The sequence below is a fragment of the Macaca thibetana genome, chromosome 6, assembly GCF_024542745.1.
Source record: "Macaca thibetana thibetana isolate TM-01 chromosome 6, ASM2454274v1, whole genome shotgun sequence".
Lineage (NCBI taxonomy): Eukaryota > Metazoa > Chordata > Mammalia > Primates > Cercopithecidae > Macaca > Macaca thibetana.
The window spans coordinates 103,321,001-103,338,322 of record NC_065583.1 but is presented as its reverse complement, the minus strand read 5'-3'; the positions used below and the strand labels follow the sequence as shown (position 1 = coordinate 103,338,322).

The following is a 17,322-nucleotide window of genomic DNA, read 5'->3' as shown; positions in this document are numbered from 1 at the left end:
ATATAGCTACAGATGTTACCAATGCTGCCTTTGGCTCAAAGGACACACTAATATTAATTTAACTCTGCCTGGTCTATGAAGTTTGAACAAATATATAGCAAAAGTTCTATTAATATATATGCCTAAATAGTATACAGCACAGGAGAACGTTTGAGGTTAAAAAAAGTTTCTTCTAAAACTAAAGAACTGTTTTTAAAAATACAGTATACAGGATCCTAAATTTACTGTTTGCCATTTCTTGTACTTTCTTACAAGTTTGATTTATAGCTTTAAGACATTAGTTGAGAATTTTAAAAATGCAAGAATATCTCATTCCTTCCCTTGTGAACTGCAAATATAAGTTAGCTACAAAATAAACTCTACTGAATTTTAAATCTTATAAAATAAAACAACCTCAATTAATGACTGATCTAATTCAAGATTAAATTCTAGTCTTTAAAATTCTAGCTGCCACTTGGCATGCCATCTGTTCTAATATATTAGGGTAGTCCAAAATCCGAAAGGACTAAATGAGCCTCTTTTTCCTCAGTATTTAGAAATCCAACAGTTTACAGTCTCTTTGATACCCAGAATTTGAAATGTATAGGGTAATTTGTAAACACCATGAAGAAAGTTTCCAAAGCTTCAAAATCAAAAAAGACTAAAAATATACAACCTTATAGGCCTTCTACAGTTACATCATGCCTGTTCATAATAAAGTGCATCCTATAAACACTTTTCTACTCTAAACCATTCATGCCGCTGTCACCTTATTTAGACTGTTAGAATAGCCTCCTAACATTCCGCTTTCAGTATCTATCTCCAGTACAAACTACATAGCAATGACGTATTAAATTTCCTGAAAGAAATTCTCAAAGTCTCTCCATAAACTTAAGTATGAAGTTTTAAAAAAATCTATCCACAATTCTTCAAAAGTTAGCCTTTACTCATATTTAGCAGCATCCCAAAACAAGGCACCAAAATATACTGACACAAAAAGTAAACCACTTCTATTTGGTACACCATCAAGTAAGCAGGGAACCCAAACAAACTGGGACAAAAAGTACAAACTGCTACTATTTGTTTCACTATTTGAGAACGTTTTTGATCCATAAGTATTTGAACTATAAAATCAGTTTCTAAGACGTAGTTAAATGAATAGTGAGTCACTCATAAAGTAGAGTTTAAGATGGCAAATTACAGCTACCTAACTAGCATCTGGCTAAGCTGAGTACATTAAAATATAAGTATATTTTATAACATCCATGAAATAATATTTTTGTTATGACTAGGCATGATTACTGAATAATGATTTGGAAACTAAACTATTAGGTATTAGACAAAAATTGTTGCTGATAACTAGGATACACAAAGCTATAAGCTCTAAATTCTCAAGAATCAGAAAAAATAATGCAAATTCCACATATTTGAAGTTTTTACTCACTGAACAGAACAACTCATTAAGAACATTTTCTCAATTAAAATCTTTAAGAACATGTTTAACTTAAATCTGTCAAGCCTTGGATATAACTGCCAGTTAACAGGAAACACAGAATATAAAAGAAATGACACTATAAAAGATGCAACCATCCCATTCCAGTAGGTATAGTAAAAACAAAAACAAAAACAAAATCAAAAAACAAAATAAAAAGAAGCAGCAGCAATCAGACAAACCCAGAAGGACATTCTGCAAGACTAGAGAGGCTTTAAAAGATGCAATGCATTAGATAATAGTTCAGATAAATTATCCAAAAAGAATAATTTAAGATCAATTGGTATTAAATGAAATGAAATTTTATTGAAATAAAAAGTGGAGAGGACTGAATAGGGAAATAACGGTTAGAAAATGTTATGTACAGTATGATTTTTATCTTGGTTAAAATATATATATGTATGTGTAATGATGAATATATGTATACTTATGCAGATTAAAAAGATCTGGAAGAAAATACACTAAGACATAAGTGATTTCTGAGTGTTGAGAATGTGATGTTTTAATTTTCTTTTTAGTTTTGCTAGTCTGTATTTTCTAATTTTTGTATTGTGCACATGTATTCTTCTAAAATACAAATGGTTATATAAATAAAAAGGTGTCGAACAAACAAAGAAAACCTTATGACCCAAATAAAGATGATTTTTAATTACGATTACTACCAATTTACATTTATAATATGTGAGGCATTACCTTTGTTAGTCTCTTAAAAATTCTATCAGACAAACAGTAAGGACTGAAACCCAGATCAAGTACCCTCAATCACAATGGAATAACTGACAAATATACATAGTCCTTACATAAGAACTAATACAATCCAACCAACTGAGAAACAACTTAGAAATATCTTAAGAAAAGCAATTAACAAAACCACTAAAAAGTAAATGAAGTCCAATAGGCCAAACCAGGTATTCTCATCAAAAGCTAACTCTGCATACCTGGAAACATGGAAGGCTGAAATATATTTAGGTATTACTTCCCAGACATTAGGTCTCTAAATCTATAGCTTACATTCCACACTGTATTTCCAACTATCCATTACATGTCATTTGGTGTGTAAACAAACAAATGTTCCATTAGCACACACAGACTCACTTACTAAATTGAGGTATTTTTAATTGCTGTTTTTTAAAAACCAGTGAATTATTTCTTATAAGGATTTTAACATACCGCAGCATTCCTGCTCTGAAGCAAAGGCTTTGTATTTCTAATTAAGAGTCTATGATCTGGATCCATAGTATATGGCTTCTTCCTTTTGTCAGTCTTTTCCTTCTGATCATCATCAGATTCATAGAAATTCTTTTCATTGTCTTCTAATTCATCACCCTACAATGAAAGAAATCCAATTCCAAGATTACTTTAGACCTTGAACAATCCACATATTATATAGTCAAAGAAAACTTTCTTTTAAACATCTACAATAACATTTTACTGTAGAATACTTCTGTTTAGGCAATTTAAAAATATTACACAACCTATATCGAATAAAGGCCTTGATTTTTCTCATATTTTATAACAAGTTACTATGCTATAGATGATGTGCTTCTATTGTATTACAAAGTAAAGTTTTGACTATTAAATCCCCATAGAAATACCTATAGCCCTTCAAAAGGAACACATGACTGTTAGATTTTAACAAGGCCTATAATACTACCGAAAACCTGAAAACTATTTCCATAAATTGTCAGCCACTCTATAACTAGATCAAAGAGCCAAAACAAAGAGGAGCATTGTTTGAATAGTAACATAAAAGAAATCACAGTAAAGTTTGACAAGTAAAAACTAGTGTTATTAATTAGGTCCCTGAGTTGTCAAGAAAATGTCTCAGTTTGAGATTTATAAATATCCACAGGAGGTGATTCTAGGTTTTTGTTTTGAATTCTTTATCTCTGCCAATAAAATATGCCTACAGGCATTTAGTCCCCAAAACAAACAAACAAAAAACCACACAAACACAATAATAGCCACATACATCCAATTTAACTACTGTTTAGAGGTAACTTCCAATACCAAGTATCTGAAACACACTTTCTGCTTCCAGGAAGATGGAGTAGATGTACTTTTCCCCAACTCTCTCACTAAGTAGGTCTAGATAAGCAGAACACTACATGTAAAATACATATTAAAAAAACATAAGAAGACTTTGAAAGGCAAAAAGAAGGAGAACTGGATAGGAACCTCAAGATCCAAAGAAAGACAGACCAGTTGAGTTCCCTGGGTTTTCATTTTATTTCATATACCCAAACTCAGTGCAGAAGCTGGTAACAAATGCAGATGAAAGAAACCCCCAGAACTGCTCTCTCTAGCCAAAGGACCAGGAAAGGGGCAGTCTAGCAAGACATAAAACTTCTAGAAGTAACTACTCAAGTGCAGCCGAACACCAGATAAAAATTATGGCCCTACCCCCATCCCCACCAGTAAAGGCTGAGATGGTGATCCTAGACTTCTACCCTTTTTAGGCTGCAATGAAATGCCCCAACCACCTCACTGGGTGGTCTCAGAAAAGGCAAAGATGGGACTGAGATTTTCATCTCTACCAAGAGGTAACAAGGATTCTGATATTGTGTGTGAAGACCAAGTGAGGAGCTTGGACTTCTAAGCCCATCCATTAGTGACAAGCTGACCTTATTCCTCCTCACTGTCATGATGTCAGAGGAGGCCTAGCGCATAGTTAGGACTTGCAGCACCACACCTAGTAGTAACCAAAGTCAGCCCCACCCACACCTTGGTGGTTGTCAGGGAAGGACACACGGAGAACAGTACCTTGTATCCCTGCTAGCCAGACAGCTATCAGAGAAAGACGGTTGGGGAGCCAGAAATCCCACACTCACCTATCGTAACAATAAGTACGATCCCTCTGAGGTGTCAGTGGAGGATGAGCAGGGAATGTGGACCTCTGCTATGATCCGGCAGTAATGAGACAGCACCCCTCTCTTTCCACCACCCTTCCTTGCTAGAGTGGTATCAAACAAAGCCAGTTAACCTGAAGGTTTAAATAAAATCCAGTCTCAAAGTATCCAAAATGTCCAAGTTTCAATTAAAAAAATCACTCATCATTCCAAGAGACAGGAAGATCTCAAACTGAATAAAAATAGATAACTAGCAGACACCAACACCAAGATAACAGAGATATTGGAATGATCTGATTATTTTTTTTAAAAATCATTAAAAAACGCTTCAATGAGCAATTGAGAACATCCTGGTAACAGATACAGAAATAGAAGGTTTTAGCAAAGAATTATAAAGTCTAGATTGGGCGCAGTGGCCCACGCCTGTCATCCAGGCACTCTGGGAGGCCAAGGCAGGCAGATCACCTGAGGTCAGGAGTTAGAGACCAGCCTGGCCAACATGGTGAAATCCCATCTCTACTAAAAATACAAAAATTAGCCAGGCGTGGTGGTGGATGACTGTAATCCCAGCTACTCAGGAGGCTGAGGCTGGAGAATCACTTGAACCCTGGGAGGCGGAGGTTGCAGTGAGTACAGATCACGCCACTGCACTCCAGCCTGGGCAACAGAGCGAGACTCTGTTTCAAAAAAAATATATATATATATAAAGTCTAAAGAAAGAAATAGAAGATAAAGAGACCAAATAAAAAATGTTACGACTGGCAAATACCAGAACCAAAACTAAAAACTTAATGAATGGGATCAAAAGCAGAGGAGGGGGACAAAAGAAATAATCAGTAAACTGGAACACAGAACAACAAGATTTACCCAATCTGAACAACAAAGATAAAATAGACTAGGGACAAAAAAAATCAAAACTAAAAAACAGAGTCTCAGGGACCGGTGAAACCACAATAAAAGACCTAACATTCCTTTCGTCTATTAATCAATCCTGGAAGGAGAGGAGACAGAGGCAAGAGCTGAAAGAGAACTCAAAGAAACAATGACTGCAAACTTTTTCAATTTGGCAAATAAAACTACAAATTGAGGAAGCTGAGTAAACCCTAAACCGGATTGAACCCAAAGAAATCCAAAACCTCTGAAAACTAAAGACAAAGAAAAAACAAATCTTGAAAGCAGCATAGGAGAAATGAAACCTTACCAGTAACAGAAAAACCAAGTCTAATGACAGCAGATTTCTCATCAAAAACCATGGAGGACAGAACACAGTAGACCAACTGATGGAGAGGAACCATCAACAGAGAATCTTATATCTAGCAAAAATATATTTCAAGAATGTAGGGGGAGAAAATCAAGACATTTTCAGATAAAAGAGAACTAGAGTATTTGTCATCAGCAGACCTATCCTGAAAGAATGGCTAAAGGAAGCTCTTTAGACAGAAAGGAAATGATAAAAGATGGAATCTTCAAACATCAAGAAGAAAGAAAGAATATGGCAAGGAAAAATATGAGTAAATATAACAGTTTTTCCTTCTCCTCTGAGTCTTTTAAATTATATTCGATGGTTGAGGAAAAGTTATAACACTGATATGGTTCTAAATGCATGTAAAGGACATACCTAACAAAACTATTTATAAAGTGAAGAGAAAAAAGAGATGAAAGGGAGGTAAGTGGTTAAAAAGTTTGCCCCTTGAAGTGTAACATGAGGACACCAGTAGACTGATGGTAAGATAAGTTATGCATGTATAATGTAATACCTACAGCCACCACTAAAAAAGCTGTACATAGAGATATATTCGTGCTTTGGTAGAAAGATTACTGAAGGCCAAGGTAGAAAGATTCCTTAAGGCCAGGAGTTCTAGACCAGCCTGGGCAAGAGCAAAACCTTGCTTCTACTACAAATAAAAAATTTTTTAAAAACTCAGCCATTCATGGGGGTATGTACCCATCGTCTTAGCTGCTCAGGAGGCTGAGGTGGGAGGATCGCTGGAGCCCAAGAGTTTGAGGCTTCAATGAGCCATGATCAAGGCACTGTGCTCCAGCCTGCGTGACAGAGTGAGACCCTGTCTCTAAAAAATTTCAAAAAATATAGGTTTTAATAAAAAAAGAGATATATTCAAATTAACTGTAGATAAGCAAAGATGGAATTCTAAAAAATGTTGAAATAACCCACAATAAGAGAAATGAAGACTAGAGAGAACAAAAAACAAAAAATTAAATGGGAAGCGTAAGCCTTAAAAATAAATAGATTAAATGTAAATCAGTATGCCAATTAAAAGACAAAGGCTGCCAAAGTAGATTAAAACACCCATGACTCAACGATATGCTGCCTATAAGAAATTCACTATAAACATAAAGATAATGGCAGGTTAAAAGTAAAAGGATGAAAAAATATATAACATGCTAATATTAATCAAGGGAAAGCACAATGACTATATTAATATGAGATAAAGTACACTTCAGAGCAAAGAACATTACAACAGAGAAGGACATTATAGAATGACAAAATGGATAATCTAAAATGAAGGTTATATACCATATAATTCCATTTATATAACATTCTTGAAATAACAAAATTATGGAAACAGAAAGATTAGTGTTTGCCAGGGGTTAAGGGTTGGGAGTAGGGTTAAGCATCTGGAAGAAAGTCGGTTTGGCTATAAAACGGCAACATGAAGACTCCCTGTGATAGAAATGTTCTCAGTTTTGACTGTATCAATGTCAATATCCTGGTTGTAATACTGTATTAGAATTTTGCAAGATATTACCATTGGGGAAAATTGAGTAAAGGTTATACAAGATCTCTCTCAATTATGTCTTACAATTTCATGTGACTCTAAATTATCTTTTAAAAAACATTTAATTGAATAAAACTAAGGAGATAAAAATCAGTAAGTCACTTAAAAGCAATTTGTCATATTTATGCATTGTTAAACATAACAACAAAGAAAATTATCTAAAATGTTTAAGGTTAATATCACTTAAGTATTTTTCCTTTGCTACGTGCCTACAGATTTTACACAATCTTTCCTTAAATCTTGACATAAATATTACTGGAAAACACCTTTCATCAAAAGTACAACTTTTAGGTCTCCCAGAACAGAAATAATATTAGCACAGACAAAAAAATCTTACAAAATTATTCAGAGAAAATTCACAAAATTTATACCCTTTGAAAACAAAAGTATCTGTACTAATACTCATCTTCAAAATTAAACTGGAAATCATAACATTATCACCTTCCTTTGAATGCAGAATTCAAAACAAACAAAACTAGTTGTCTTTTAGTGCTTAATAAAAGGACTATAAGTGAGATAAACTTTTATATCAAAGCTGGACTTGAGTGACTGTTCCTTTACGGAGCTCCAGGCTAAAGCAGTTCTGTTAAGTACATTAGTAAACCAATAAAACACAAGTAATTAAATGCTCTAAGCATAAGCACTCACCTATAATCTTAAGTCATGGTTAATTAAACAAATGTTCAAACTCTACCTGAAAGTGATACATAATGAAAGTGCTGTATTAACAGACATAGCACTATTACTAACAAATAAAATCATCAAAATGTACATAAAAAGCTGCATTTTATAACCATCTACTCATTCTATTTCTTCCTCATTGTTAATTAACATACTTTATAAGAGTTCAATTACATTATTTTAATGAAAGATACATATGCATTGCTTATTTTGCTGTACAAATGTTTAAGATTATGGCAGTATATTATAATAGTAAAACTACAAACCACTGCTCAAGGAAACCAAAGAGAACACAAGCAGATGGAAAAATATTCCATGCTCATGGATAGGAAGTATCAATATCATGAAAATGGCCATACTGCCCAAAGCAATTTATAGATTCAATGCTATTCCCATTAAACTACCATTGACATTCTTCACAGAACTAGAAAAAAACTATTTCAAAATTCATATGGAACCAAAAGCAGCTCACATAGCCAAGGCAACCTAAGCAAAAAGAACAAAGCTGGAGGCATCTCACGCTACGTGACTTCAGACTATAGTACAAGGCCACAGTAACCAAAACAGCATGGTACTGGTACAAAAACAGTCACATAGACCAATGGAACAGAATAAAGAACTCAGAAATAAAACCACACTTCTACAACCATCTGATCTTCAACAAATCTGACAAAAACAAGCAACGGGGAAAGGATTCCCTATTTAACAAGTGGTACTAGGAGAACTGGCTAGCCATATGTGAAAAATTGAAACTGGATCCCTTCCTTATACCTTATACAAAAATTAACTCAAGATGGATTAAAGACTTAAATATAAAACCCAAAACTATAAAAACCCTAGAAGAGAATCTAGGCAATACCATTCAGGACATCGGCATGGGCAAAGACTTTATGATGAAATCGCCAAAAGCAACTGCAACAAAAGAAAAATTGACAAATGGGATCTAATTAAACTAAAGAGCTGCTGCACAGCAAACAAAACTATCATCAGAGCAAACAGACAACCTACAGAATGGGAGAAAATTTTTGCAATCTGTCCATCTGACAAAGGGCTAATATCCAGAATCTACAAGAAACTTAAGCAAATTTACAAGAACCCCATTAAAAAGTGGGCAAATGATAAGAACAGACACTTCTCAAAAAAAGACATACACGTGGCCAACAAACATATGAAAAGTAGTTCAACATTGCTGATCATTAGAGAAATGCAAATCAAAACCACAATGAGATACCATTTCATACCACTCAGAATGGCAATTACTAAACACTCAAAAAACAACAGATGCTGGCAAGGCTGTGGAGAAATAGGAATGCTTTTACACTGTTGGTGGGAACGTAAATTAGTACAATCATTGTTGAAGATAATGTGCTGATTCCTCAAAGATTTAGAACCGGAAATACCATGTGACCCAGCAATCCCATTATTGGGTATATACCCAAAAGAATATAAATCATTCCATTATAAAGATACATGCACGCATATGTTCATTACAGCACTATCCACAATAGCAAAGACACGGAATCTACCCAAATGCTCATCAATGATAGACTACATAAAGAAAATGTGGTGCATATACACCATGGAATACTATGCGGCCACAAAAAGGAATGAGATCATGTCCTTTGCAGGGACATGGATGAAGCTGGAAGCCATTATTCTCAGCAAACTAATGCAGGAACAAAAAAACCAAACACCGCATGTTCTCACTTATAAGTGAGAACTGAACAATGTGAACACATGGACACAGGGAGGGGAACAACACTTACTGGGGCCTGTCAGGGGAGGGTTAGTAGGGAGAACATTAGGGAAAAGAGCTAAAGGATGCTGGGCTTAATACCTGGGTGATGTATTGATAGGTGCAGCAAACCACCATGGCACACGTTTACCTATGTAATAAACCTGCACATCCTGCACATGTACCCTGTAACTTAAAAAATAATAATAAAATTATTTAAAAAAAATTTTTAAAGACTCATGTAAATGTTTCTATAGTGTCATCTATGAACATACCATCATATAGGTTTTTGAGTTCACTTCCATAAGAAACATATTTTTATATGGTTTGATTTTAATATGCATTTACAAAAATATGAACACTTTACAGAGGATTACTTGCATTACTGTATTTCTTCAATATGTACTTAATTCAAAGGATGGCATTTGTAATGACTATAATTAAAGGTCGATGAATCATTATCTTATTAAAATTTAGTAATGTTTCATAACATATATGGTTCATAATTGATGCAACTGCTTCCCACTGATAAATTTTTTTATAGTTTTAAAAAATTATGCAGCCAGGCATGGTGGCTCACACCTATAATCCCAGCACTTTGGGAGGCCAAGGCAGGCAGATCACCTGAGGTCAAGAGTTTGAGACCAACCTGGCCAACATGGTGGAACCCCATCTCTACTTAAAATACAAAAATTAGCCAGGCGTGGTGGCTCATGTCTGTAGTCCAAGATACTTGGAAGGCTGAGGCAGGAGAATCACTTGAACCCGGGACACAGAGGTTGTAGTGAGCCAAGATCATGCCACTGCACTCCAGACTGGATGACAGAGCAAGACTCTGTCTCAAATAAAATAAAATAAAAATTATGCAAACATTAATAAAATATTAATAATAAAAAGATTTCAAAAGAGTAATTTTCATTAGGATCTTTTCCACATGATTCAATGATCTTATATTGCTACTAACAAAACTTCTACAAATTAACATACAATATTACAGAAATTGTAATTTCCTAAAATAAAAGGGATTATTTGAAATAAAGTTTTTATAATGGGATTATGAGCTAACAAACATGAAGAACATGTTGCTTATAGCTAAAATAGTTCATGTCAATTATCATTTAAAAACATGCCCCTCAGAAGAAATTCTCTTATACTTTTTTATGAAATTTCAGTTTGGTTCCACTGCCATGAGAACATCATGACACAGCTTCTTAGATCCGGCTCTCCTGGTTACTAGCTATAGGCATGTACCAACCGCATAATTCTCTAAGTTGGAACCAAGCAGAGAAAAAATGGATAAGTGAAGGGTGGACGTTTTTATGAGGTTAATGAAATGAAGGAGATGAGGCTTTCTTGGAGGATGAGAATGAATCTCCAACAACATATTTGCATCTGTGTTACTGTGGACTATGTGTCTCAGGTTTTTAATGAATCAGAACAGACATTAGTCCAAACAGAATGGATGCTAGATACATACACAGTATATGGGTATATCTGGACACACCAGTTCAATATAAGTGCTGGCTCTATGACCGTGACAAATCACTCCACCTTTCCTTGTCTTGATTTTTTTCCTTGTCTTGGTTTACTCATCTATAAAAGCAGTATCTATATCATTAAAGTGTTTATAAAGATTGAATCAGTTTATTGAACATTATACAAGCACTTAGTGCCTGATACGAATTAAAGTACACAAATAGTGGCTATTGCCACCGCTTCTATTATTAAGAAACTGTCTTTCTAGAAGCTATGTAATTGAAACTATTACTACGCCTCAAATTCAATATCCCTAGATGCCAAATAAGAAAAAAAGTTTCCCCCCTAAAATTATCCCTCAGAAAGAAGTTGCCTCATACTTGAGGATTTACAAATGTATTATGAGGCTCTTACACAACTGCTTCATTTTGAACCATAATGTATTGTTTGGGGAACTCATTACACTGAAACAACTTCAATCAATGCTAGTTATGGATGCTTAAAAGGAGCTACAGATCACAGTGATAAAAGACGTCATTTTAAGTAAGCCTTTAGAGAAGACTTTTTAAAAACAGGCAATATTTCTAAGAATGGCTAAACAGACAACTCAGAACAACCAGCTGTCAGTGAGAACTAGAAAAGCTGGGGAAAAGTTAAGAAACCTGTTTGAAGGCACTGGAGGGCTAAAAGAACAGTGATGAATTATGCAAACAAGGCCCAGAAGACGTAGTAAATCTAGAAACCTAAAATTCCAATTGGCTTTTGGAATTGCTTTTCCAAAAAAAAAAAAAAAAAAAGTGTTAATTAGACCAGAGGAAGCTGAGAGGCCTAAAAGCTGAGTAGAACTTTCAGCAGATTCACAAAAATGCAGTAACAAAAGGCAGAGGCCAGGATCCGCCAAAAATTACAATCCTGCTAACTCCTCTAGCCTTTGGTTTAAAAGATAAAATCTGTATCTTGGGGAGTAATGACGGTCAGATTAAAGCCCAGCTTAAATCATCTCAATCCACAATTGAGGTGAGTAAGTGAACTCAAGATTGTTGAATCCCTTCCCTAGAACCACAAGTAGAACAAAATCCATCATCCAAAGCTTCAAACTAGTCCAACAATTTATCAGAAAGGAAATGGTGGTTTTACTAAGGGTAAGGATACTGTTTCTTTCGGGGAGGAAAAGATTATTAAGTGAAGGGTATCAAGAGGAGGTCTTATGAAGTATACTGATAATTACTGTTTCTCAATCTAGGTATTTGGTACATAGGTGTATTCAGTTTATGAAAATGTATAGTCATTTGCAGTAAATGTTTCGCTCTTAAAACCCAGGCTGGAATGCAATGGCACCATCTCAGCTCACTGCAACCTCCACCTCCTGGGTTCAAGCAATTCTCCTGCCTCAGCCTCCTGGGTAGCTAGGGTTACAGACATGCACCACCACGCCCAGCTAGCTAATTTTGTATTTTTAGTAGAGCCGGAGTTTCTCCACGTTGGTCAGGCTGGTCTCGAACTCCCAACCTCAGCTGATCTGCCCACCTCATCTTCCTAAAGTGCTGGGATTACCGGTGTGAGCCACCGCGCCCAGTCTGCAATATATATTTCTACTTCAATAAAATGTCTTTATTACATACAAGAAAAAAAGACAAAAACGTAAATATAAACCAAGAGGAAAAAAAAAAAAGAAAAATAGGGAATCTAGAAATGACTTTGGCAGACGTAATTTTAAGTGAACTATATTACGAACTGAACGATTCTGTCCTCCCACAAATTCATATAATGAAATCCTAGGCCAGGCACAGGGGCTCACACCTGTAATCCCAGCACTTCGGGAGGCCAAGGTGGGCGGATCACCTGAAGTCAGAAGCTCGAGACAAGCCTGGCCAACGTGGTGAAACCCCATCTCTACTAAAAATACAAAAATTAGCCATGCATGGTGGTGCACACCTGTAATCCCAGCTACTCCAGAGGCTGAGGCAGAAGAATCACTTGAACCTGGGAGGCGGAGGCTGCAGTGAGCCAAGATTGCACCACTGCACTCCAGCCTGGGCGACAGAGCGAGACTCTATCTCCAAAAATAAAAATAAAAGAAAGAAAGAAAGAAATCCTAATCCCCAGTGTGATGGGGATAGGACTAGGATACTATCCCCTAGTATCCAGGATAGGAGATGGGGCCTTTGAAAGGTGATTAGGTCATAAAGACGGAACCCTCATAAATGGAATTAGTGCCATCACAAAATGAACCTCAGAGAGCTTTCTGGCCTTTTTTTCCATCATGTGAAGAAGAGAGTCATCTATCTATGAACCAAGAAATAGACCCTCACCAGACATCAAATCTGTCAGAGCCTTGATCCCATACTCCCAGTCTCCAGAACTGTGAGAAATAAATGTTTATTGTTTAACTCATCCAATCTAGGATATTGTTGTTATAGTAGCTCAAACTAAGAGAGACTATAAAACAACTACGATTAATATGTTCAAGGAATTGAGTGGTAAGATCAAGCTTTACGGCAGATAATGCAACACAATACAATTTTTCAGAAAACTCAGATATATTTTTATATTGTATTTATATAAAGCGGTAGACTTTCAGTGACCACTTGCAGAGTTCTTTAAATTCAGTAATATTTTAAAAATTTCAACTTAACTGATTTTACCTTTGTGATACTTTTGACATATCAGATAGAGGAAGATTTGTGCTCTGTTAGAGATAATAGCCCAGATACTTCAGTAAGTTAAGTAGAGGAATCGAAGTTTATATCTGAGACGACTGTGAATGGTTTCAAAAGTAATCATTCTTATTTAACATGTTAACTATATGATGAAATGAATTTTACTTTCTCCTTGTCCAGAAACAAAATAGTTAAATAAGACAAACCAGATATATTAAGGAAAATGTTTAGTCTGCTTAAGAGTAAAAATAAATGAATTTGAAAGACTGAAATCTACTTTATAGTAAGTTTCCATTTATTCCACTTGGTATACTAACCATACTTCATATACATAAAAGAGAATTTTAACATTCCCTCCATTTGTACTTGAAAGCAGTTTTTAGAAATATACTGTTTTTAGAACTGCTTAATCTTCTGAGCTTATTCTGTATCCTCAAATATATATATACACACATATATATATCTACACACACACACACATATATATATATATAATTGTTTTTTCTTTGAGACAGAGTCTCGCTCTGATGCCCAGGCTAGAGTGCCGTGGCACAATCTCAGCTCACCGCAAGCTCCCGAGTTCATGCCATTCTCCTGCCTCAGCCTCCCGAGTCGCTGGGACTACAGGCGCCCGCCACCACGCCCGGTTAATTTTTTGTATTTTTAGTAGAGACGGGGTTTCACCTTGTTAGCCAGGATGGTCTCGATCTCCTGACCTCGTGATCCGCCCGCCTCGGCCTCCCAAAGTGCTGGGATTACAGGCGCGAGCCACTGCGCCCAGCCCAAATGTATTTATTAACTAGAGATTGATACTAGGCAGTTTCAATTAATATATCTATGAATTTGAAACAAAGTAGAAAAACCCCTTATGTAGCTAACATGGCTGTTATGAAGCTTTTAGATATTATTTTATGTACAAAGCCCTTATTTTTAGTATATTATGCATAACATTTCAACTATCTTGATATTCTGATTTCTTGTTACACAGACAACAAAAGACATAATTTTAAAACAGTAAAAATTATATCTTCCATTGCCAACGGGCAAGAAAAATGTGTTTTACAAATGCTTGAAAAGATTTTAAAAAATCAATTATTACACATGTTGTTTCTATTGAGCCTACAGAAATGAGGCATTATCACACATGGGGTTTCCAATTGGTACTAATTAAAATGTTTTATATTGTGGTTTCAGTTTTCCTATACAGTCATTAAGTAATGCCAACTTTGCACCAATATAATACTGGTATTACTATTACAAAAAGACAGAACCATTTGACCGAAATCTAAGACAGAAAACATTACTTCTAAAGCATAAAACATGCTCTTTTACATGGAAACATGACCGGTTCTAGAGCTAAGGCAGTTAAAATAACTAATAAATAAACAAATGAGGGAGAAATGACAAATCTTCCTTACAAAATAATTCTAAGTAACTATGCTAGTATGTGAATGAGTACTCAAAGTCTGAAACATATTTCTATAACAGCATTGTATCTGTATTCCAAGGTAATGTGTATCTACAAAAATCCAGACAGAAGTAAAGATGCTTTCCAATGGAAAACTATTAAATGAAAACAACTCAAAAAGGAGTTCTCAAAATATCTCCAAAATATGTGATAAAACTATTTCATAAAATGAGTACAAAATGTTCCATTTATAAAAGAATGTTTTATTTTTCCATGTTTAAAAGATGTACATGTATGAAATACTACCATAGAATACTTTTTTAATGTTTCTTTAAAAATATACATTTAAGCTGGACCAAAAAAAATTTTTTTTAATGGGGACCAATTTATACTGGAGAAGGCTTTGCGGTTTCTTTAAAGTAAAGATAATGTTTTATAAATACACTCTTGATAGAAATGAAATTATATGAGTTCGATCGGTAGCGGGAGCGGAGAGCGGACCCCAGAGAGCCCTGAACAGCCCCACCGCCGCTGCCGGCCCTGCCAGCAGCCGCCCGCCGCCCCCGCCCTCAGCGCCGCGGACACTAAGCCTGGCACTACGGGCAGCGGCGCAGGGAGCTGTGGCCCGGGAGGCCTCACAAGGGCGGCGCCTGCCGACCAAGAAGGTCATCCCAACGAAGGTTTTGGGAACAGTAAAATGGTTCAATGTAAGGAACGGATATGGTTTCATCAACAGGAATGACACCAAGGAAGATGTATTTGTACACCAGACTGCCATAAAGAAGAATAACCCCAGGAAGTAACTTCGCAGTGTAGGAGATGGAGAGACTGTGGAGTTTGATGTTGTTGAAGGAGAAAAGGGTGCGAAGGCAGCAAATGTTACAGGTCCTGGTGGTGGTCCCGTTCAAGGCAGTAAATATGCAGCAGACGGTAACCATTACAGACGCTATCCACGTGGTAGGGGTCCTCCACGCAATTACCAGCAAAATTACCAGAATAGTGAGAGTGGGGAAAAGAACGAGCGATCGGAGGGGTGCTCCCGAAGTCCAGGCCCAACAACGCCGGCCCTACTGCAGGTGAAGGTTCCCACCTTACTACATGCGGAGACCCTATGGGCGTAGACCACAGTATTCCAACCCTCCTGTGCAGGGAGAAGTGATGGAGGGTGCTGACAACCAGGGTTCAGGAGAACAAGGTAGACCAGTGAGGCAGAATATGTATCGGGGATATAGACCACGATTCCGCAGGGGCCCTCCTCGCCAAAGACAGCCTAGAGAGGACGGCAATGAAGAAGATAAAGAAAATCAAGGAGATGAGACCCAAGGACAGCAGCCACCTCAACGTCGGTACCGCCGCAACTTCAATTACCCACGCAGACGCCCAGAAAACCCTAAACCACAAGATGGCAAAGAGACAAAAGCAGCCGATCCACCAGCTGAGAATTCGTCCGCTCCGGAGGCTGAGCAGGGCGGGGCTGAGTAAATGCCGGCTTACCATCTCTACCATCTTCCGGTTTAGTCATCCAGCAAGAAGAAATATGAAATTCCAGCAATAAGAAATGAACAAAAGATTCGAGCTGAAGACCTTAAGTGCTTGCTTTGTGCCCATTGACCAGATAAAGAGAACTATCTGCATTATCTATGCAGCATGGGGTTTTTATTATTTTTACCTAAAGACGTCTCTTTTTGGTAATAACAAACGTGTTTAAAAGCCTGCTTTTTCTCAATACGCCTTTAAAGGGTTTTTAAATTATTTCATATCTGGTCAAGTTGAGATTTTTAAGAACTTCGATTTTAATTTGTAATAAAAGTTTACAACTTGATTTTTTCAAAAAAGTCAACAAACTGCAAGCACCTGTTAATAAAGGTCTTAAATAATCGTCTTTGTGTAAAAAAAAAAAAAGAAGAAGAAAGAAATGAAATTATATGATATCTAAAATCCTACATGAAATCTTGGAATGGGGTAGGGTAGCAAAACAAGAGCAGCCATGAGCTGATGAACAGTGCAGCTACGTGATGTATACATAGGGATTCGTTGAACTGTCAGTTATACTTTTATGTATGTTTAAAGTTTCCCATAATTAAGACTTACTGTAAAGCTACACATATCAAGACAGTGTGGTATTTGTGAAATAACAGATAAAAACATCAATGGAACAGAAGAAAAAGCCCAGAAACAGACTCTCATAAATACAGCCAACTGCTTTCACAAAACAGCCAAGACAATACGATGGAGAAAAGATAG

General features: G+C 36.2%; 2 protein-coding genes across 5 annotated transcripts in view; one reads left to right on the top strand and one right to left on the bottom strand.

Annotated features, from left to right (window-relative positions):
- The window catches only part of AP3B1 (adaptor related protein complex 3 subunit beta 1), a 294,984-nt gene that overhangs the window by 175,658 nt on the left and 102,004 nt on the right, over window positions 1-17,322 (bottom strand). For all 4 annotated transcript variants that reach the window (XM_050795644.1, XM_050795645.1, XM_050795646.1 and 1 more), the window contains exon 8: window positions 2,642-2,797. In XM_050795644.1, coding sequence (XP_050651601.1) covers window positions 2,642-2,797 — 156 coding nt within the window. The remainder of the gene's footprint in view (window positions 1-2,641; window positions 2,798-17,322) is intronic.
- Window positions 15,630-16,954, top strand: LOC126957627 (Y-box-binding protein 1-like). The gene has a single exon (XM_050795745.1). It carries the CDS (start codon window positions 16,177-16,179, stop codon window positions 16,558-16,560), a length of 384 nt encoding a protein of 127 aa, XP_050651702.1. The 5' UTR covers window positions 15,630-16,176; the 3' UTR covers window positions 16,561-16,954.